The 15678-nt window shown below is 48.3% G+C and overlaps 2 protein-coding genes across 2 annotated transcripts; both read right to left on the bottom strand.

The window, feature by feature from the left end:
• Window positions 1-5737: 5737 nt before the first annotated feature.
• On the bottom strand, window positions 5738-8107 carry MFSD5 (major facilitator superfamily domain containing 5). The gene is made up of 2 exons (XM_070410141.1): window positions 7946-8107; window positions 5738-7349 (listed from the first exon to the last, which is right to left on the bottom strand). Exon 2 carries the CDS (start codon window positions 7329-7331, stop codon window positions 5979-5981), a length of 1353 nt encoding a protein of 450 aa, XP_070266242.1. The 5' UTR covers window positions 7332-7349; window positions 7946-8107; the 3' UTR covers window positions 5738-5978.
• A 7055-nt stretch (window positions 8108-15162) lies between these two features.
• LOC139005501 (sperm mitochondrial-associated cysteine-rich protein) lies at window positions 15163-15675 on the bottom strand. The gene has a single exon (XM_070407739.1). It carries the CDS (start codon window positions 15673-15675, stop codon window positions 15163-15165), a length of 513 nt encoding a protein of 170 aa, XP_070263840.1.
• Between the last annotated feature and the right edge of the window lie 3 nt (window positions 15676-15678).

Genomic DNA, 15678 nt, shown 5'->3' on the forward strand with positions numbered 1-15678 from the left:
TTAATGAGGATCTAGCTCTCCTTGAGTATAAGGTGGTGGAATGGGGGTTGTGAGTGTCAGGAAGAACTAGGAAAACTCATTCACCAGGATATTTCTTAGTTTTTAATGACATGCTTGGTAAATACTAACTACTTCTCCAAACATACAGATTCAATTGGCTCTGCTTTTCTTTCCTTCCTCCACCAAAGAATTCAAAACTCTAGTCTTTGGCAGTTAGATTTTTCCTGATGAATTCTATCGAATAAACCATTCTCTATCATCATTTTTCTTCATCACCATCAACTTCTTTTAGGAGCTGAAAATCTAGTAGGGAAGACTATTTAAACAAACAAGAACTACAACTTCTCCAAGGATTCTCAACATTGGGATGGTAAAATTAATGCAGGTGCTGTGTGTACATGACACACATATCTCTTTTATGGTTAGGGACCCAGCAGAGAGTTCATAAATGATCAATGAAATATCAGTTTTCTCAGTACTCAGTTCCTTTTGCCAATACCTTAGCAATCAATGTTTATTTACATGTTGTATAGCAAGTGTTCTAGGACTTTTTTAAATGTACTATATTTTATTCTAAATGCCTCAAAGGCAGAGAACTTACCCTTTTTTATTACTCCTTTCTACTTATAAGAAGTAGGAAATTCTGTAAGTATCAAGAGATCAATAAATGATGACCAATTTGAACTTGAGTCACATAATTCAATCCCTCACTTGAATCACAAGTTTATAAAGAGCACAGGATTGTGGAAAGAGCTTTGAACTTGAGCCTGGACAGAGGAGCTGGGTTTTAGTCCCAGCTCAATTTATTACTAATCTGTGAAGTGGGGATAGTAACATCAAGCCTCATTACCTTCCAAGGGTTTTGCTAGTCTGAAGTAGAATAGCCTTGAAATGCTTTTCAAAAGCCCTAACAATGTTTTGCAGCTGTTAAAAAATGTCTTATATGTACTGACATATAAAGATACCAGAGATATATGAATGCTTGTTATAGTCTTCCTGTGGATTTTGTTTTAAAAAGAAAAATAAGATATAGTTTATGTAAAAAGAACAATCAAACAAAAAAAAAACAAGTTATGGAATAGCATGAGTGATATAATTCCGTTTTTTATTAAAAAAAAATCTCTAACATTAAACCAGAACATTTAACAATGGTATGAATAGAGGGATTAATGGAGCAGAGCCTGTCATTTTTAATATATTTCTGTATGTATTTATAATATATTTATGTCAATATGTGTATTTTAATATACCATTATATATATGGTATATAGATTTACATTCACATATTCATATTTACAGATTTACATTCACATATTCATATTGTGTGTTTTTCTGTATTTGCATCAGATTATTTTACAATGAGCCCATATAAATGTATTGCAAAAAATAAACACCCTAAAGCAAATGTGAAATAATTTTTATAACATTAGATCTGATCCCAAGCATAACAAACTTGTTTTATAATTCTGTTCTGTAGTTCTATGGGGAAGTAGTAGCAAAAAATAATAAAAGGGACAGGGACAACCACAGGATGGGGGTCAAGGAGAAGAGAGATGGGGAATGAAACCTGGACCTAGCCTCAGGGCCATGGCCATTAGCTGGGAAACCCCCTCCCCTCTCTGAGCAAGGACTGAATTTCTAGGAAGAGGTCATCCTCCAAGCTTCAGAGCCCAGTACAGTTGGTTCTCAAGCCCCAATCCTCCTGTCTCTCGTCCATTGGCTCCTGGTTCCTTGTGATGTTTCTGCTCTCCTCAGGATCACTTAAAAGCTCCAAATCAAATAATCATGTGTCCAGCTGAATGGAAAATCAGAAAATCAGGAGCCTCTTAGTAAAAGATGGTGGTGTGTATCAAATCTGACACCAAAATGACCTTCCCACTTGAAGAGGAAATGAGTTCAAGTGGAACATACTAACATTCTACTCAGCTGCTCATGTGCCCCAAAGTAGAAGGCCTTTCAGATAGCTGGATACTTCTGTCTGGGCCAGGATCAGGGATAAACACTGCTAGGAATCACCCAACCACTGGGATGCGTTGGAAAGTTCTACACCCAGTTTTATAGCCCCATCCATTCATTCTCACACCCAAATCCGGATGGGCTTAGCTGGGCTGAAAAAGTTGAAAAAACATAAAAACAAACACTTATGTAGTGCTTACATTGTGGACTAAGTACTATTCTAAGCACTTAAATACAGTAATGCATTTAATATCATAAGAGCATTCGTTATAGGGTAGAAATGATACTATCATCCCCATCTTACAGATGAGGAAACAGGCTCAAATTTGAACCCAGGTAGTTGAGCTGTCTCCATGCTATTAACTAGTTCCCTATGCTGCCTCTTAGCAGAGTGTTATGAGCAGCATTTTTCAGGCAGTGTGCATCTGCTAAACCAATCCTTCATTTGACACACATGGGCATATACCCAAAAGTGGACCAGATAGCCAAGGCTAAATGCTCCCATTCTCTTGCCTTCTCCAGAGACAGGGTTTGGGATGAGGGAGCAAGACTGGAGGGCGAAAGGCAAGTAGGTAAAGGCCCAGGGGACACAGGCAGTACATGTCACAGAAGGGGAGCTGGGGGGCAACAAAAGGCAAGGTTTAGCCCTAGCTGGTTTGGCTCAGTGGATAGAGCATCAGCCTGGGGACTGAAAGGTCCTGGGTTCGATTCCGGTCAAGGGCACATGTCCAGGTTGTGGGCTCGATCCCCAGTAGGGGGCGTGCAAGAGACAGCCAATCAATGATTTTCTCTCATTAATGGTTCTATCTCTCCCTCTCCCTCTCTGAAATCAATAAAAATATATTTTAAAAAAGGGCAAGGTTTAGCTTTAGCTTTGTAATTCACTTGCTACAGATCCTTTCATTTTTTATTTTTTCCCATTACCATTTATCCCCCTGCTATATCTTTTTAAAAAATATATATATTTTATTGATTTTTTTGCAGAGAGGAAGGGAGAGGAATAGAGAGTTAGAAACATTGATCAGTTGCCTCCTGCACACCTCCTACTGGGGATGTGCCCACAACCAAGGTACATGCCCTTGACTGGAATCGAACCTGGGACCCTTCAGTCTGCAGGCCGACGCTCTATCCACTGAGCCAAACCAGTTAGGGCTATATCCTTTCTTTTTTAAAATAAAAAGTTATTGATTTTAGAGAGAGAGGAAGGAGAGATATGAGAAACATTGATCTGTTGCCTCCAGCATGTGCCCGACCATGGACCAAACCTACAACTCCGGCATGTGTCCTGACCAGGAATTGAACCAATGAATCTTCGGTGGATAGGACAATGCTCAACCAATTGAGCCACATCAGCCAAGGCCACATCCTTTCTTTAGGGGGATTTTCCTCTTGGGTGAAAAAAAAAAAAGTCACTACCACCTAGTTAATACCATGGATGGCATATAGTAGATACTCAATAAAAAATATATTTGTGGCCCAGCCGGCATGACTGAGTGGTTGAGCATTGACCTATGAACCAGGAGGTCACGGTTCGAGGTTCGATTCCCTGTCAGGGCACATGTCCAGGTTGCAGGCTTTGATCCCCAGTGGGGGACGTGCAGGAGGCAGCCGATGAATGATGTTTCTCTCTCTTGGATGTTTCTATCTCTCTATCCCTCTCCCTTCCTCTTTCTCTAAAATCAATAAAAACATATATATCTATATTTTAAAAAGATGCCTTTGAGGTGTTTTTTTAAAAATATATTTTATTGATTTTTCACAGAGAGGAGGGAGAAGGATAGAGAGTTAGAAACATAGATGAGAGAGAAACATCGATCAGCTGCCTCCTGCACACCCCCTACTAGGGATGTGCCTGCAACCAAGGTACATGCCCTTGGCTGGAATCGAACCTGGGACCCCTCAGTCCGCAGGCTGACGCTCTGTCCACTGAGCCAAACCGGCTAGGGCGCCTTTGAGTTTTTAATACCCTGTTGAATCTGACAGAAAAGCTCCCTACTCCATGTCACCAGCCCCTTTGAAGAAAACTCAGCATAGACAAAGTTAAAGGAACATTGGTCTGTCTACCCTCCAATTTCCTTACCACTTAGCAATGTTGGGCCCCCTCATATCCATATCAGTAAATAACTACTGTTATCCAAAACAACAAATCATTAACTAGGCTCTAAATTCTAGTCTAATAGCTGCCAAAAGGGCAGCTCTTGAAAAGCCAGGTGTGAGCTAGCCCATCTCCTTTCCAGACATTTACAGAGCACAGCTATGGGCAAAGCATGCACTTGTGTGCATATACAGGCAGACAAAGGCAAATAACATACCATTTCCTCTTATCCTTGAGGAGATCATAGTATGGTAAAGAGAGACAGAAAGTCTACAAATAACAATAAAATATATCTAGGTCCAGCTCAGGGCTAGAAAGAGGATGTGGAGTTATTGCAACAGATTCCGTCTTAGCTTCAAGGTGGGGGAAGGCAAAGGTATGTTTTTCTGTACTTAACCTCAACTTGTATTCCCTGCAGCCTGGGTGGGGGAACACATGTTGTTTTCTGCTCTAAGTAGGGACCTGAGACCACCACCCATTCCTCCCCCTCAGCTTTACCATGCAGAAGACCATCCATGCTGCATTCTTCTAGCACCAGTTGATGTTATCTCTCCACACAGGTTATAACTTGCAGGTCTTGGAGCATCTTGCATATTCCTGTCTGGGAATTAATCTGGGACCCAGGGAAAGGTTGTCAATTCCTTTCCAGAACAGGTGGGCCCCCATGCCCAACTCAAGCACATTCCAGGACACACCCTTGAGCCTGCCCTCCCTCCATCCCCACCCTTCTTAAAGTTGGCTTTGCTTCCCCTGAGAAGCCCAGGTGTTGGTGGGAGGAGTAAAGGCAGATACCATCTGAGGTGAGGCAGGGAGGGGCCCACAAAACTGGTGTTCCCACTGGTACTGTTTCCTGCCCTGATGGCTCCCTCACCCTCACTCAGTCTGGGTGGGGAAGAGTCAGGTACTGACAAGATGTCCCAGTCCCTCAGCCATTCACTGCTCTCTCCCCTTGGCAGCCCTTCACCTAGATTTCATGCAAAGATACAGGACCTAGTGGGCCCAGTGATGCTGGACAAATAGCACCTTCACAGCCCTCAGAGGCAGAAGACAGGTAGCATGCATGTGGGGAGCTGCAAGCTTCTTCCTGTAGGAAGGCCCTGAATTTGCCCCAAGGGGTGGATATAGAAGCAGCCCAAGCCCCTGGAATCTTTGCTCAGTGGCATTCACCCCACATGCTCCAGAGACTATCTCACCCTGGCTGTGGAGCAAGGGTTTTGCTTGGCAACTGGAGAGGATGCCTGTCCCCAGGGTAACAAGATATGGAGGACCGCCCTACCTGGTTTGGCTCAGCGGATAGAGCGTTGGCCTGCAGACTAAAGGGTCCCAGGTTCAATTCCGGTCAAGGGCACATGACTGGGTTGCGGGCTTGACCCCCAGTTGGGGGTGTGCAGGAGGCAGCCAATCAATGATTCTCTCTCATCATTGATGTTTCTATCTCTCTCTTCTTCTCCCTTCCTTTCTGAAATCAATAAAAATCTATTTTTTTAAAAAGATATGGAGGACCTAGTAGCCTCAGGCATTTCCCACCCATTTCTGCTTACAGAAAATTCCAAAACTCTCAGTTTAATCTGGATACAGTCTTAGGCTACAAATACAAACATTCTGCTGATAACTCCACCTCTGTCTTCTCCCCACCAGAAACTACTAAGGTGGGTACAGGTCAGGATGAGTAAATCAAATCAATGATCAGTGAAAAGTGTTTATTTTTAAGTTGAAAAGGGAAAGGGAGTAACACAGAGGCAACTTTTGGCATCTTCTTTCCAGGATATCACCCCCATGTACTCCCCAACCCAAAGCACTGGCAGGAGGGTCCCCAAGGATAGGCTGAGGGGCCAGATAGTCCCCAAGTCAGTCAACGAGAGATCTGTACAACCCTGGAGAGGTGGAAGTCAAGAGTCTGTCCCAGCCCCCCCGTCTTGAAATAGAGTTAGAGCTCAGGGGCATAGGGCTCCCCATTGGGCGAGGACACCCGCAATTCAGCATCATGCCTTACCACGGTGAAGAGCCCCACCACTGCCAGCAGAGCCATCACCATGACAGCAGAGCAGATGCTGAACATGTTCCGAGTGCCTGTTTTGCGATCACTATCATGAAGGACTAGGAGCCCCAGGCAGGCCAGCAAGTGCAGGGGCACCCGGAACCAGTTGAGTACACCCGCTTGCTCTGTCTCAGGGATCACCTTCCTCCGCAGGAAGCTCATGCTGGGAAAGTATAGGCCACAGGCCAATTCGATAAGTAGGAAGGCTATGAAGGACTCCACGGGACTCTCCTGGCCTGGACTGGTGGAGAAAGTCAGCATGAAGAGGGAGAAGACAACGATGAGGACAGCAAGGGAGAGCAGATGCATAGGCTGAAGGTGGTACCTCTTCGAGGTAGCGACGCGATACAAGGAAGAGCCGAGCAGGCTGGCTGCCATGAAGCTGGAGAAGATGATGCCCAGTGGGGCCCCATGTGGGTCCAGCACAGGTGTCCAGAGGAAGACAAAGATGAAGATGACACTCTCAAACAGGGCTTGTATGGTACCTAGCAGCAGCACACGGCGGTCCGAGAGGAGGCAGCGCAGGCCCCCAGCACAGGTCCTTGAGAAAGCACGCTGCCGATCATAGTTCTCTCCCCAGTTGTGAAGGGCCAAGGCCCCCGCCAGAGCCAAGAGAGGGATGGCAGCCACAAAGGGCGCGACAGGCCCTAGTCCCATCCAGCAGGCCACAGCCTCGGCGGCCACACCTGCCACTACAGCCAGCACATGGTTCCAGAAGGCAGCACGGGCAAAGGTGGCTGGGATCCACTCGGCAGGGAAGTCATGCCGCTCCAAGTGCTCATGGATGTACCAGGCCTCGAAGGCAGAGAAGAGCAGGGCGGTGGACAGCCCACCAAGGGCCCGGCCTACCAGCAACACAAAGTAGTCCCGAGAGAGTTTGGTTAGGCAGCACAGGGAGTAAGTGAGGGAGAAGAGGACACAAGACTTCTTCCGACCCAGCCAATCCACCAGGGAGGAGGCCACCAGTCCAAAGAGGACCGTGGAGGCGAGGCCACAGACATAGAGGATGGCAATCTGACCCTCCAGGAAGTGGTAATGCTGATAGAGTTTATAGAGGTAGGGGGCCTGCAGCCAGTCGGCGGCCAGGGCCAGGAAGTAGACCTGATAAAAGTCCAGTTGGAACCGCACGAAGGAGGGGTTGCTGCAGGCCCTTCCCGGGGGCTTAGCCCGGCATCTTGACAGCTCCAACCCCAGGCAGGAGGTCAGGAGGACCACAAAGACAAGGTAGGCCGTCACCAGCATGGCGGGCCCCCGGACGACCTGGGGAAACAAGGGGGTTTCAGAGTCACATCCATGGCCCGGGCAGCGCGGTCAAGGGGCTGGGTGTCTGCGCAGATGGCAGCTCCACCCTCCCCCCGGCCAAGGGCACTTCCCCACCCCTCCGCTCCACTCCACTCCCCCGGAGCGCAGACCGGAGGGACCAGTCGGGTGGGTGGGAGGAGTGGCCGGCCAGCGCGGTCTCCTAGGACACGGAGGGGCAGGGAGGGGCAGGAGGAGAGGGGAGAAGACTGACGATTCGCCCCACCCCGGCCTGCCAGGGCAAGGAAGTCCCTTCAATGATCCCCGCCCGCCCCTCCGGTGCAGGGGCTCCTGCCCTCTTCCACACAGCTCCTGCCTGCTTCCTTCCATCACCTCCCATCCTCTCTGGGGAGCCCGTGTTTGCCCTCCATGCCGCGTCTCCGGTCCCGGGCATCTCTGCCGCGGGCGCGGGCACCTAGGGTGGCGGCGGGGTCAGGAGCGTGCATCTCCGATTCCCCCTCCTCGAGGTCACGGGAATCCCCTGGCGCCCCCTAGGCCCCCGCCCGGCGCCCCAGCGCCGCCACCCCCGCTCGCGCCTCACACGGACCCCGTCTCACCTGCTGCCCCGGTCTGCGGGGACGCTCCGGACACGTCCGGCTCCAGGCCGCCCGGCCGCCCGGCCCGCTCCACCTCCGGCTCCGGCTCCGGCTCCGGCTCGGGTTCCAGCGGCGCGCCCGCCCCTCACAGCCTGCTTCCGGGAGCTTGGCAGGCCTCCGGTCGCCGCCATGATGGTCCCGTCACGTGACGGGGACGTCGCGCGCGAGCCCCGCCCCTGGCCCCGCCCCGCGCGCCGCGGAACCCCCGACGCCTGCGGGGGGACGACGGGAGGCAGGAAAAGTCGCCGATTTCGTCCCGCCTTGCCCACTGCCTCCTCCCCGAACCCGCTTCCTAGACTCCCGGATACCTGCGGGCCACCCCGAAGTAAAGGCCTGTTTAGTCTCTCTTTCTCCGCGCCGTGGGCCAGAGGGCACGGCTGTGCCCGGGAAAATGCCCGCGAACCCGCGGCTGGAGCTGCCCGAGGAACACGGCCACCCTAAGCCGGGACGGGTCTTCTGTCCTCTTTCTCTCATCGTGGTGGCGTCCAGGCCAGAAGTCGGTCTGGCAGACACCTGCGGGAGGCAGTGTGGTGTAAAGGACTTGGACTCCCGGCCGCGGACGGACTAGGCTCAATCCCACCCCGTCCCTTACCAGCTGCCTGGCCTCGGGCAAGCCACGTAACTCCGCGGTGTCCCAGTTTCTTCATCCGAAGTCAGAGCAGAGCGGTGCCCAAGTAAAAAGGCCGAAGGTCAGCAGCAGCACAGGGTTAGCGCCCGGAGCGCGCTAACCTCCTGTCACTTGCAAACCCTGTCACCTTGCCCACCGCTGGCTCCGTGGATACCGAGTGGTCCTGCGGACTGAAGGGTCCAGGGTTCCATTCTGCTCCAGGGCACGTGCCCAGTTGCGGGATCAATCAGCAGTAGGGGCCGAGGCAGCCGGTCAATGATTCGCTCTCATCATTGAGGTTTCTATCTCCCTCTCCCTCTACCTCTCCCTTCTTCTCTGAAATCAATTTAAAAATATATATTTTTTCAATTAAAAAATATTTTTAAACAAACAAACAAACAAACTGTGTTACCTTGGAAAAGTTACTTAACGTCTGTTCGGTTTTAATTTGATCTCGAGGCCCTCCAATAGTTTCCCATTTCACCAAGCACAAAAGCCAGAATCTTTATAATGGCCTGCAAACCCCTTTGTCCTGTTGGCGGCTACTTCTCTGACCTCATCTCCTACCGTTCTCCACTCTACTCCTGCTGTCTACACTGGCTGTCACCAGGGCCTTTGCACATTAGGCCCTGTAAGGTTCTGGTTCTCCAGATATCCACATGGTTCCCTCCCTCAGTGCTCCAGTTCTCTGTTCAAATGCCACTTTATCAGAGGGGCCTTGCTTGGCCATCCTGTTTAAAACAGCAACAACAATACCTCCACCACAGAAATCTACCTGCTTTCCCGCTAACACTCTATTCTTTGCTGCATTTTCTCCATTGCACTTACCATCTGGCATACCATATATTTTTACTTGTTTATTTATTTACTATCTCTGCCCTGCAGATTTTTACCTGCTTTGTTCACTTGTATTTCCAGTACTTAAAACAGTTACTGGTACATTTTTAAATATTTAATAAATATTTGATGAATAAGTTAATCCATGTAATTACCCTAAAAAGTGCTGGCCTACCCTAGCTGGTGTGGCTAGGTTGGTTGGAGTATCATCCCATCTTCCAAAAGGTGGCCAGTTTCATTCCCAGTCAGGGCACATACAAGAATCAACCAATGGACTTAGCCAATTTGGCTCAGTGGATAGAGGGTTGGCCTGTGGACTGGGGTCCCGGTCAAGGGCACATGCTGGGTTGTGAGCTCGATCCCCAGTGGCGGGGTGTGCAGGAGGCAGCCAATCAATGATTCTCTCTCATCATTGATGTTTCTCTCTCCCTCTTCCTTCCTCTCTGAATTCAATAAAAATATATTTTAAAAAAAGAATTGCCCTGGCCGGTTTGGCTCGGCGGATAGAGCGTCGGCCTGGGGACTGGAGGGTCCTGGGTTCGGTTCCAGTCAGGGGCATGTACCCGGGTTGCGGGCACATCCCCGGTGGGGGGCGTGCAGGAGGCAGCTGATCGATGTTTCTAACTATCTATCTCCTCCCTTCCTCTCTGTAAAAAATCAATAAAATATATTTTTTTAAAAAAAGAATCAACCAATGAATGCATTAAAAAGTGGAACAACAAATTGATCTCAATTTCTCTTAAAAAATATAAAAAATTAAGTTTGGAGCATAGTGGGTGGGAAGGTCTGAGATTACATCTCAGAAATTCTTATAATAAAGGAAATAGTTGAGATTTGTATCCAAGCTCCAAAGTTCCTTCATCCCTAACTGGCAAACTTCTAGAGAGTAGAAAGGGGTAGTGGTTCCCATGCATTCATCTAGAAACACTAAGACTCAAAAATCATTTTTCTCACGGAGCAGGCAAAGCGCTGAGGGAAGAGGCCTGTTATAAAGGTTCTTACATGACCCAGAGCCCTTACGAAGTCCTTCATGAGGTGTCCCAATTCCCTTATTATACTACAGTATTATCGCATTGGTATAACCAATACCACTGGTGAGTGTTCAGAATCTTATTGTTCAACAGCACAAAATTTTCCATTTCAGTAAGATTTAATAGGTCAATTTTTCTGTTGTTTGGAATAACAGATGTGAGACTGCTAAAAATTTATGAATAGGAAAAACAGCTTCATGAAGCTCAGAACCAAAAACTAAGGGGTGGGGAAACTCCCTCTTTTATGGGAATTTTTAATATGATACTGGTGATAGTGTAAGAAAATTTGATTTTTTATAGGGATAGAGATTAGACTAAAATTGTTATTACTGAAAGCCAATGTCACTATTATATATATATATATATATATATATATATATATATATATATATATACTCTAGAGGCCTGGTGCACAAAATTTGTGCACTGGGGAGGGGTGTCCCTCAGCCCAGCCTGCGCCCTCTCCAATCTGGGACCCCTTGGGGGATTTCCAACTGCCGGTTTAGGCCTGATCCCGCATCGGCAGTCGGACATCCCTCTCACAATCCGGGACTGCTGGCTCCTAACCATTCGCCTGCCTGTCTGCCTGATTTCCCCTAACCACTTCTGCCTGCCAGCCTGATCGCCCCCTAACTGCTCCCCTGCTGGCCTGATTGCCCCCAACTGCCCTCCCCTGCAGGCCTGGTTGCCCCCAACTGCCCTCCCCTGCCAGCCTGGTCACCCCCAATGGCCCTCCCTGCTGGCCTGGTCACCCCCAACGGCCCTCCCCTGCTGGCCATCTTGTGGTGGCCATCTTGTGGCGGCCATCTTGTGATGATTTGTGGTGGCCATCTTGTGATGACGTGAGGGCGTCACACAAGGGTGTGACATCACCTATGCTTTTATTATATAGGATATATATATATATTTAAGAGAAGAAAAGTACTACTTTTGTGTAATTTCTAATCTGTAGTATGAAACAAGTTATATAAGTGAAAGCCGGAACCGGTTTGGCTCGGTGGATGGAGCTTCGGCCTGCGGACTGAAGGGTCCCAGGTTCGATTCCGATCGGGGGCGTGTGCCTGGGTTGCGGGCACATCCCCAGTGGGAGATGTGCAGGAGGCAGCTGATCGATGTTTCTCTCTCATCGATGTTTCTGACTCTCTATCTCTCTCCCTTCCTCTCTGTAAAAAATCAATAAAATATATTTTAAAAAAAAGTTATATAAGTGAAAAAAATCATGATTTCTCTAAGGTCATTCAGTGAGTGAGGGCACGACTGACCCAAATGCCCTCCATCACAGTCCTGGACTGACGCTCCTTAAACTCATGATACCCAGTCTCCCAATTCTTAGTAGTCTTTTCTTTGAGGGTGGAGGTCATCCTGAATGAAGGCAGGGAATGGGACAGGATGGTCTTACATTTCTTGCCTTCTGTTTTCCAGGACTGAGGCCATTTTGTTCAGAGCACGTGACAGAGAGAGACTTAAAGCAAGATTATATTATTTGGGATTATAATTGTTTATATTAAGAACTATTCAAAATATGTTTGTTCTTTAAGGTTCTCCTGGCCCTGCAGAGCTGTGAAGCACAGCTGGAAAAGCCCTAAACATGAGGAATGTGCCAGCAGAGGACTGGAGGGGATAAAGGGCAGCCTGTGAGCACAACCCATCTCTAGTACACGCTTCCAGTAGAGGGCAGGGAGGGCTGGGGTCTGTGTGGGAAGTCACACAGGGGAAGTCTTCCAGGGCAGGTGGGGAGGATGCTCTGGGAGTTACTAGGAACCATGCTTACCAAAGGAGCATCATTTAAAACTTTTATTACAAAAATGCTCAAACATACACAAAAGTAGAGAGCATAATTCTGTGAGCCTTTATATACTTAATTCAACAATGTTGATTTTGTCACTTTGTTCCTTCTACTCCTTTCTTTCTGTCATTTTTTATTTGCCAAAATATTTAAAATTAAATGTCACTTCAGTCCATACTTCCATATGCAGCTCTAGGAAATAAGAACCCCCTTTTTTTTACATGACCCCAAAGCCATTTTTACATCTAACAAAATCAGCACTGATTCCTTGGCATCATAAACATCCGGTCCATAATTAACTGTCCTCAACTGCCGGAAACTGTCTTTTTACATTGGGTTGTCCAAATCAGGAACCGAACAAGGTCCTCATGTTCCATGTGGCAGTTGTCTTGTAATGTCACCTCTCGCCTTCTTCCCCCAGTCATTGACTAGTTGAAGAAACTGGGTCAGATATCCTTTAGAATGTCCTCCATTCAGGATGTGTCTTCTGACTTCCTCATTGTGTCATTTAATTTGTTCTTCTATCCCTAGTATTTCCTGTTAAATGGAGTTTTGGTTAAAATCATGTTCAGTGTTTTGTTTGGCAAGAGTCCTTCATAGACGGAGCTGAGTACTTCAGGCTGCATTACACCAGGGGTGCACAGTGTGTGGTTGTACCCCTTTTAGTAATGCTAAGATTACCCAGGGGCTCAGGTGGTGACAGCTTGATTCCTTCTTTGTAAATTTCTCCGTCAACCATCATACTTGGTTTTATCCATTGAAGATTCTTGCTTTAATCAATTATTACATTAAGGGTTACTAATGCTGATTTTTCTGATTTCATATTCCTTCCATATTAGCTGAAATTCTTCTGTAAATAAGAAGTTTTCTCCACCACTTACAGTTATTTGGCTACCTTGAAATATAGTTTTTACAGGACAGACAGCATAAATGTTTAATTCTTTTTCTTTTTAATTGCCAATTTTCAGAAAAAGAAGTTGGGAGGAGCATCATTTAAAAAATAATTTCGCCCTAGCCGGTTTGACTCAGTGGATGGAGCATTGGCCTGCGGACTGAGGGGTCCCAGGTTCGGTTCCAATCAGGAGCATGTGCCTTGGTTGCGGGCGCATCCCGGGTGGGGGGTGTACAGGAAGCAGCTGGTCGATGTTTCTCTCTCATCGATGTTTCTAACTCTCTATCCCTCTCCCTTCCTCTCTGTAAAAAAATCAATAAAATATGTTTTTTTAAAAATTTCATCTTAGAGCTGAATAGGGATAGATGGCCTAGATAGTGGGTGGGGCACTTGTGTCTAACCCTCACTCACTTCAGGGCATGGAGTGTGTGGGGGACAGACAGATACTAGAGGGCTTAGTGTCCTGGTCCTTGGACAGCAATGAGGTGGGCATATGACTGATTTGGCAGCTGCAGGATGGAGAGAGAGGGAGAGAGAGAGAGAGAGAGAGAGAGAGAGAGAGAGAGAGAGAGAGAGAGAGGAAGTGAAGAAACAGCTAGACACAGAACACAGGAAGAGAGATAAAGACAGAAAGGGAAACAGAAATGAGAGATCACAAATGAAATGTACCCAATAGCAGAATAGGACAGAAAAGCAGAGTGATGTGAGGTGGATTGAAAGACCAAGGAAGAAAATACACATGAAGATAAAGATTGAGATAGGAAGGGGGAAAGAAAAAGACGTATATGTTAAGTAGATTTAAAATTAAAAGGGTAAATAGAGGGAGGGAGAATTAGAGCTCTAGAGAGTAGGGAAAACACATATCAAGACACAAGTTAGGTGAAGGCAGAATGACCCAGTGATAGAGAGAAAGAAGGAAGCAGAAATAGAGAGAGTGATGTGGAAAGATAGAAGGAAAGATAAATGGAAGGATAAGCAGAGATGTAAAGGGAAAAAAAAAGGGGGTTCCAGAGAAGAAGACTGCGAAAGAGAAGACTGAAAAAGACTAGGGTCAGAGAACTTCAGAAATGTGGAGGCTCAGGGGCTCTCAGCTTAGGGTCCAGTCCCGGGCAGATACCCAGTCTCTCACTTCCAGCTTCCTCATGGTGGTTTCTTCAACCCCCCAGTCCGACTCCCCAGGGACAGGGGACTCATGACTGGCCATGTGTGGATGGGATTGTTGGGAACTGAGTCAAGGGTTCCCAGCTTCCCTCACCCCATACCAGATGAGCAGAGATGTTGCAGATGGGATTAATCCTGGAAGATTAAGGTCATGAGGCTGGGCTAGCACTCAGAGATTTGCAAGACAAGACATCCAGGCAGAGAGCACCAGATTCCTAAAAGCAAAAGACCATGTACGATGTCATGATATCCAAGGGGAGGGAGGAGCTAAAACTCTACTGTTCAGCCTCCTCTTCTGGTCCAAGAGCCACTGATCTATCATCTTTGCCTGACTCAAGATGAGAGGTAAGGGGTCCAGAGACTCTTGGGTCAGTTAGAAATATGGGTGGAGGTTCAAGGGCCAAAAAATGGCCCCTGGGCAGAGGGTCCCCTACCACCTCTAGAAGAAGAAGAATCTGTCTTATCTATGTGAACTCAGAGGAGCCAAGAAGAGTCCCCAGGGGAGGCTGACGAGCGGGGGGCGGGGGGGGGGGGGGGGGTGAGGGGGATGGCCAACTTGCTTACCTTCAGGGGCCTTGGAGGAGGCTCTGAGAACAGTTTCCATTCCAAACGTTGCAGAAGAAGAGTTTCTGGAACCAGCAGGAACATGCCCAGAAACGAACTTCAAAGCAGATGCCTGTTCTCACCCCCAGGACTGAGGGGGAGGGAGGCCAGGGGCTCTGAGCAGTGTGCTGCCTTTACCTTCTGGGTGAGGGGTCCAGGTGACCCCTCTTACTCCACCCAGAGCTTCTGCCTCCTACCTGAGGAAGCAGCTCCAGAAGGGCTCCAGAAGACTGACAGTCTCTTTAGGGGGCAAGAGCCCGCCTAGACTATCAGACAGTGCCACCGAGAGGTGCGAGAGGTGCGTTGTCCCCTGAAGCAGCAGCTGCAGTGGCCAATGGAGCCTGGAGGCCCCCAGGCAGGCCCTCTGCCACAGCCACAGTTGTTACTATAGGCCAAACAGGAGCTGGGACAGGTGGTTCGGCCCTTGGCACTAGGGTAAATGGGGCAAGGTGAGGGATGGCAGTAGGTCAAGTGATCAGAGCATGGGACACCAGAGCTATGGTGACAAGTTGAGGGAGGACAGGCAGGGCAGGAGCAGGTGCAGGGTGGGCCAGGGAGGCTGGGACAGGAGGGACAGGTAGCTGCGTAGGAGGAGGAGGCAGTGCAGTTGCAGGTGGGAGGAGGACAGGCAGGGCAGGGGCAGGCACAGGCAGAGGGAGGACAGGATAGACAAGGAGAGGCAGCTGGTGGGACATGCCCAGAGGGTGCAGGAGGTTGTTGGTGGGTGGCCTTCTTGTTTCGTGGCCCCAAACGTAGGCCCAGAGAGAAGTCCATTCA

This window comes from Myotis yumanensis, unplaced genomic scaffold (assembly GCF_028538775.1).
Source record: "Myotis yumanensis isolate MYYU_CA2020_CCGP unplaced genomic scaffold, mMyoYum1.0.hap1 SCAF_3, whole genome shotgun sequence".
Taxonomy (NCBI): domain Eukaryota; kingdom Metazoa; phylum Chordata; class Mammalia; order Chiroptera; family Vespertilionidae; genus Myotis; species Myotis yumanensis.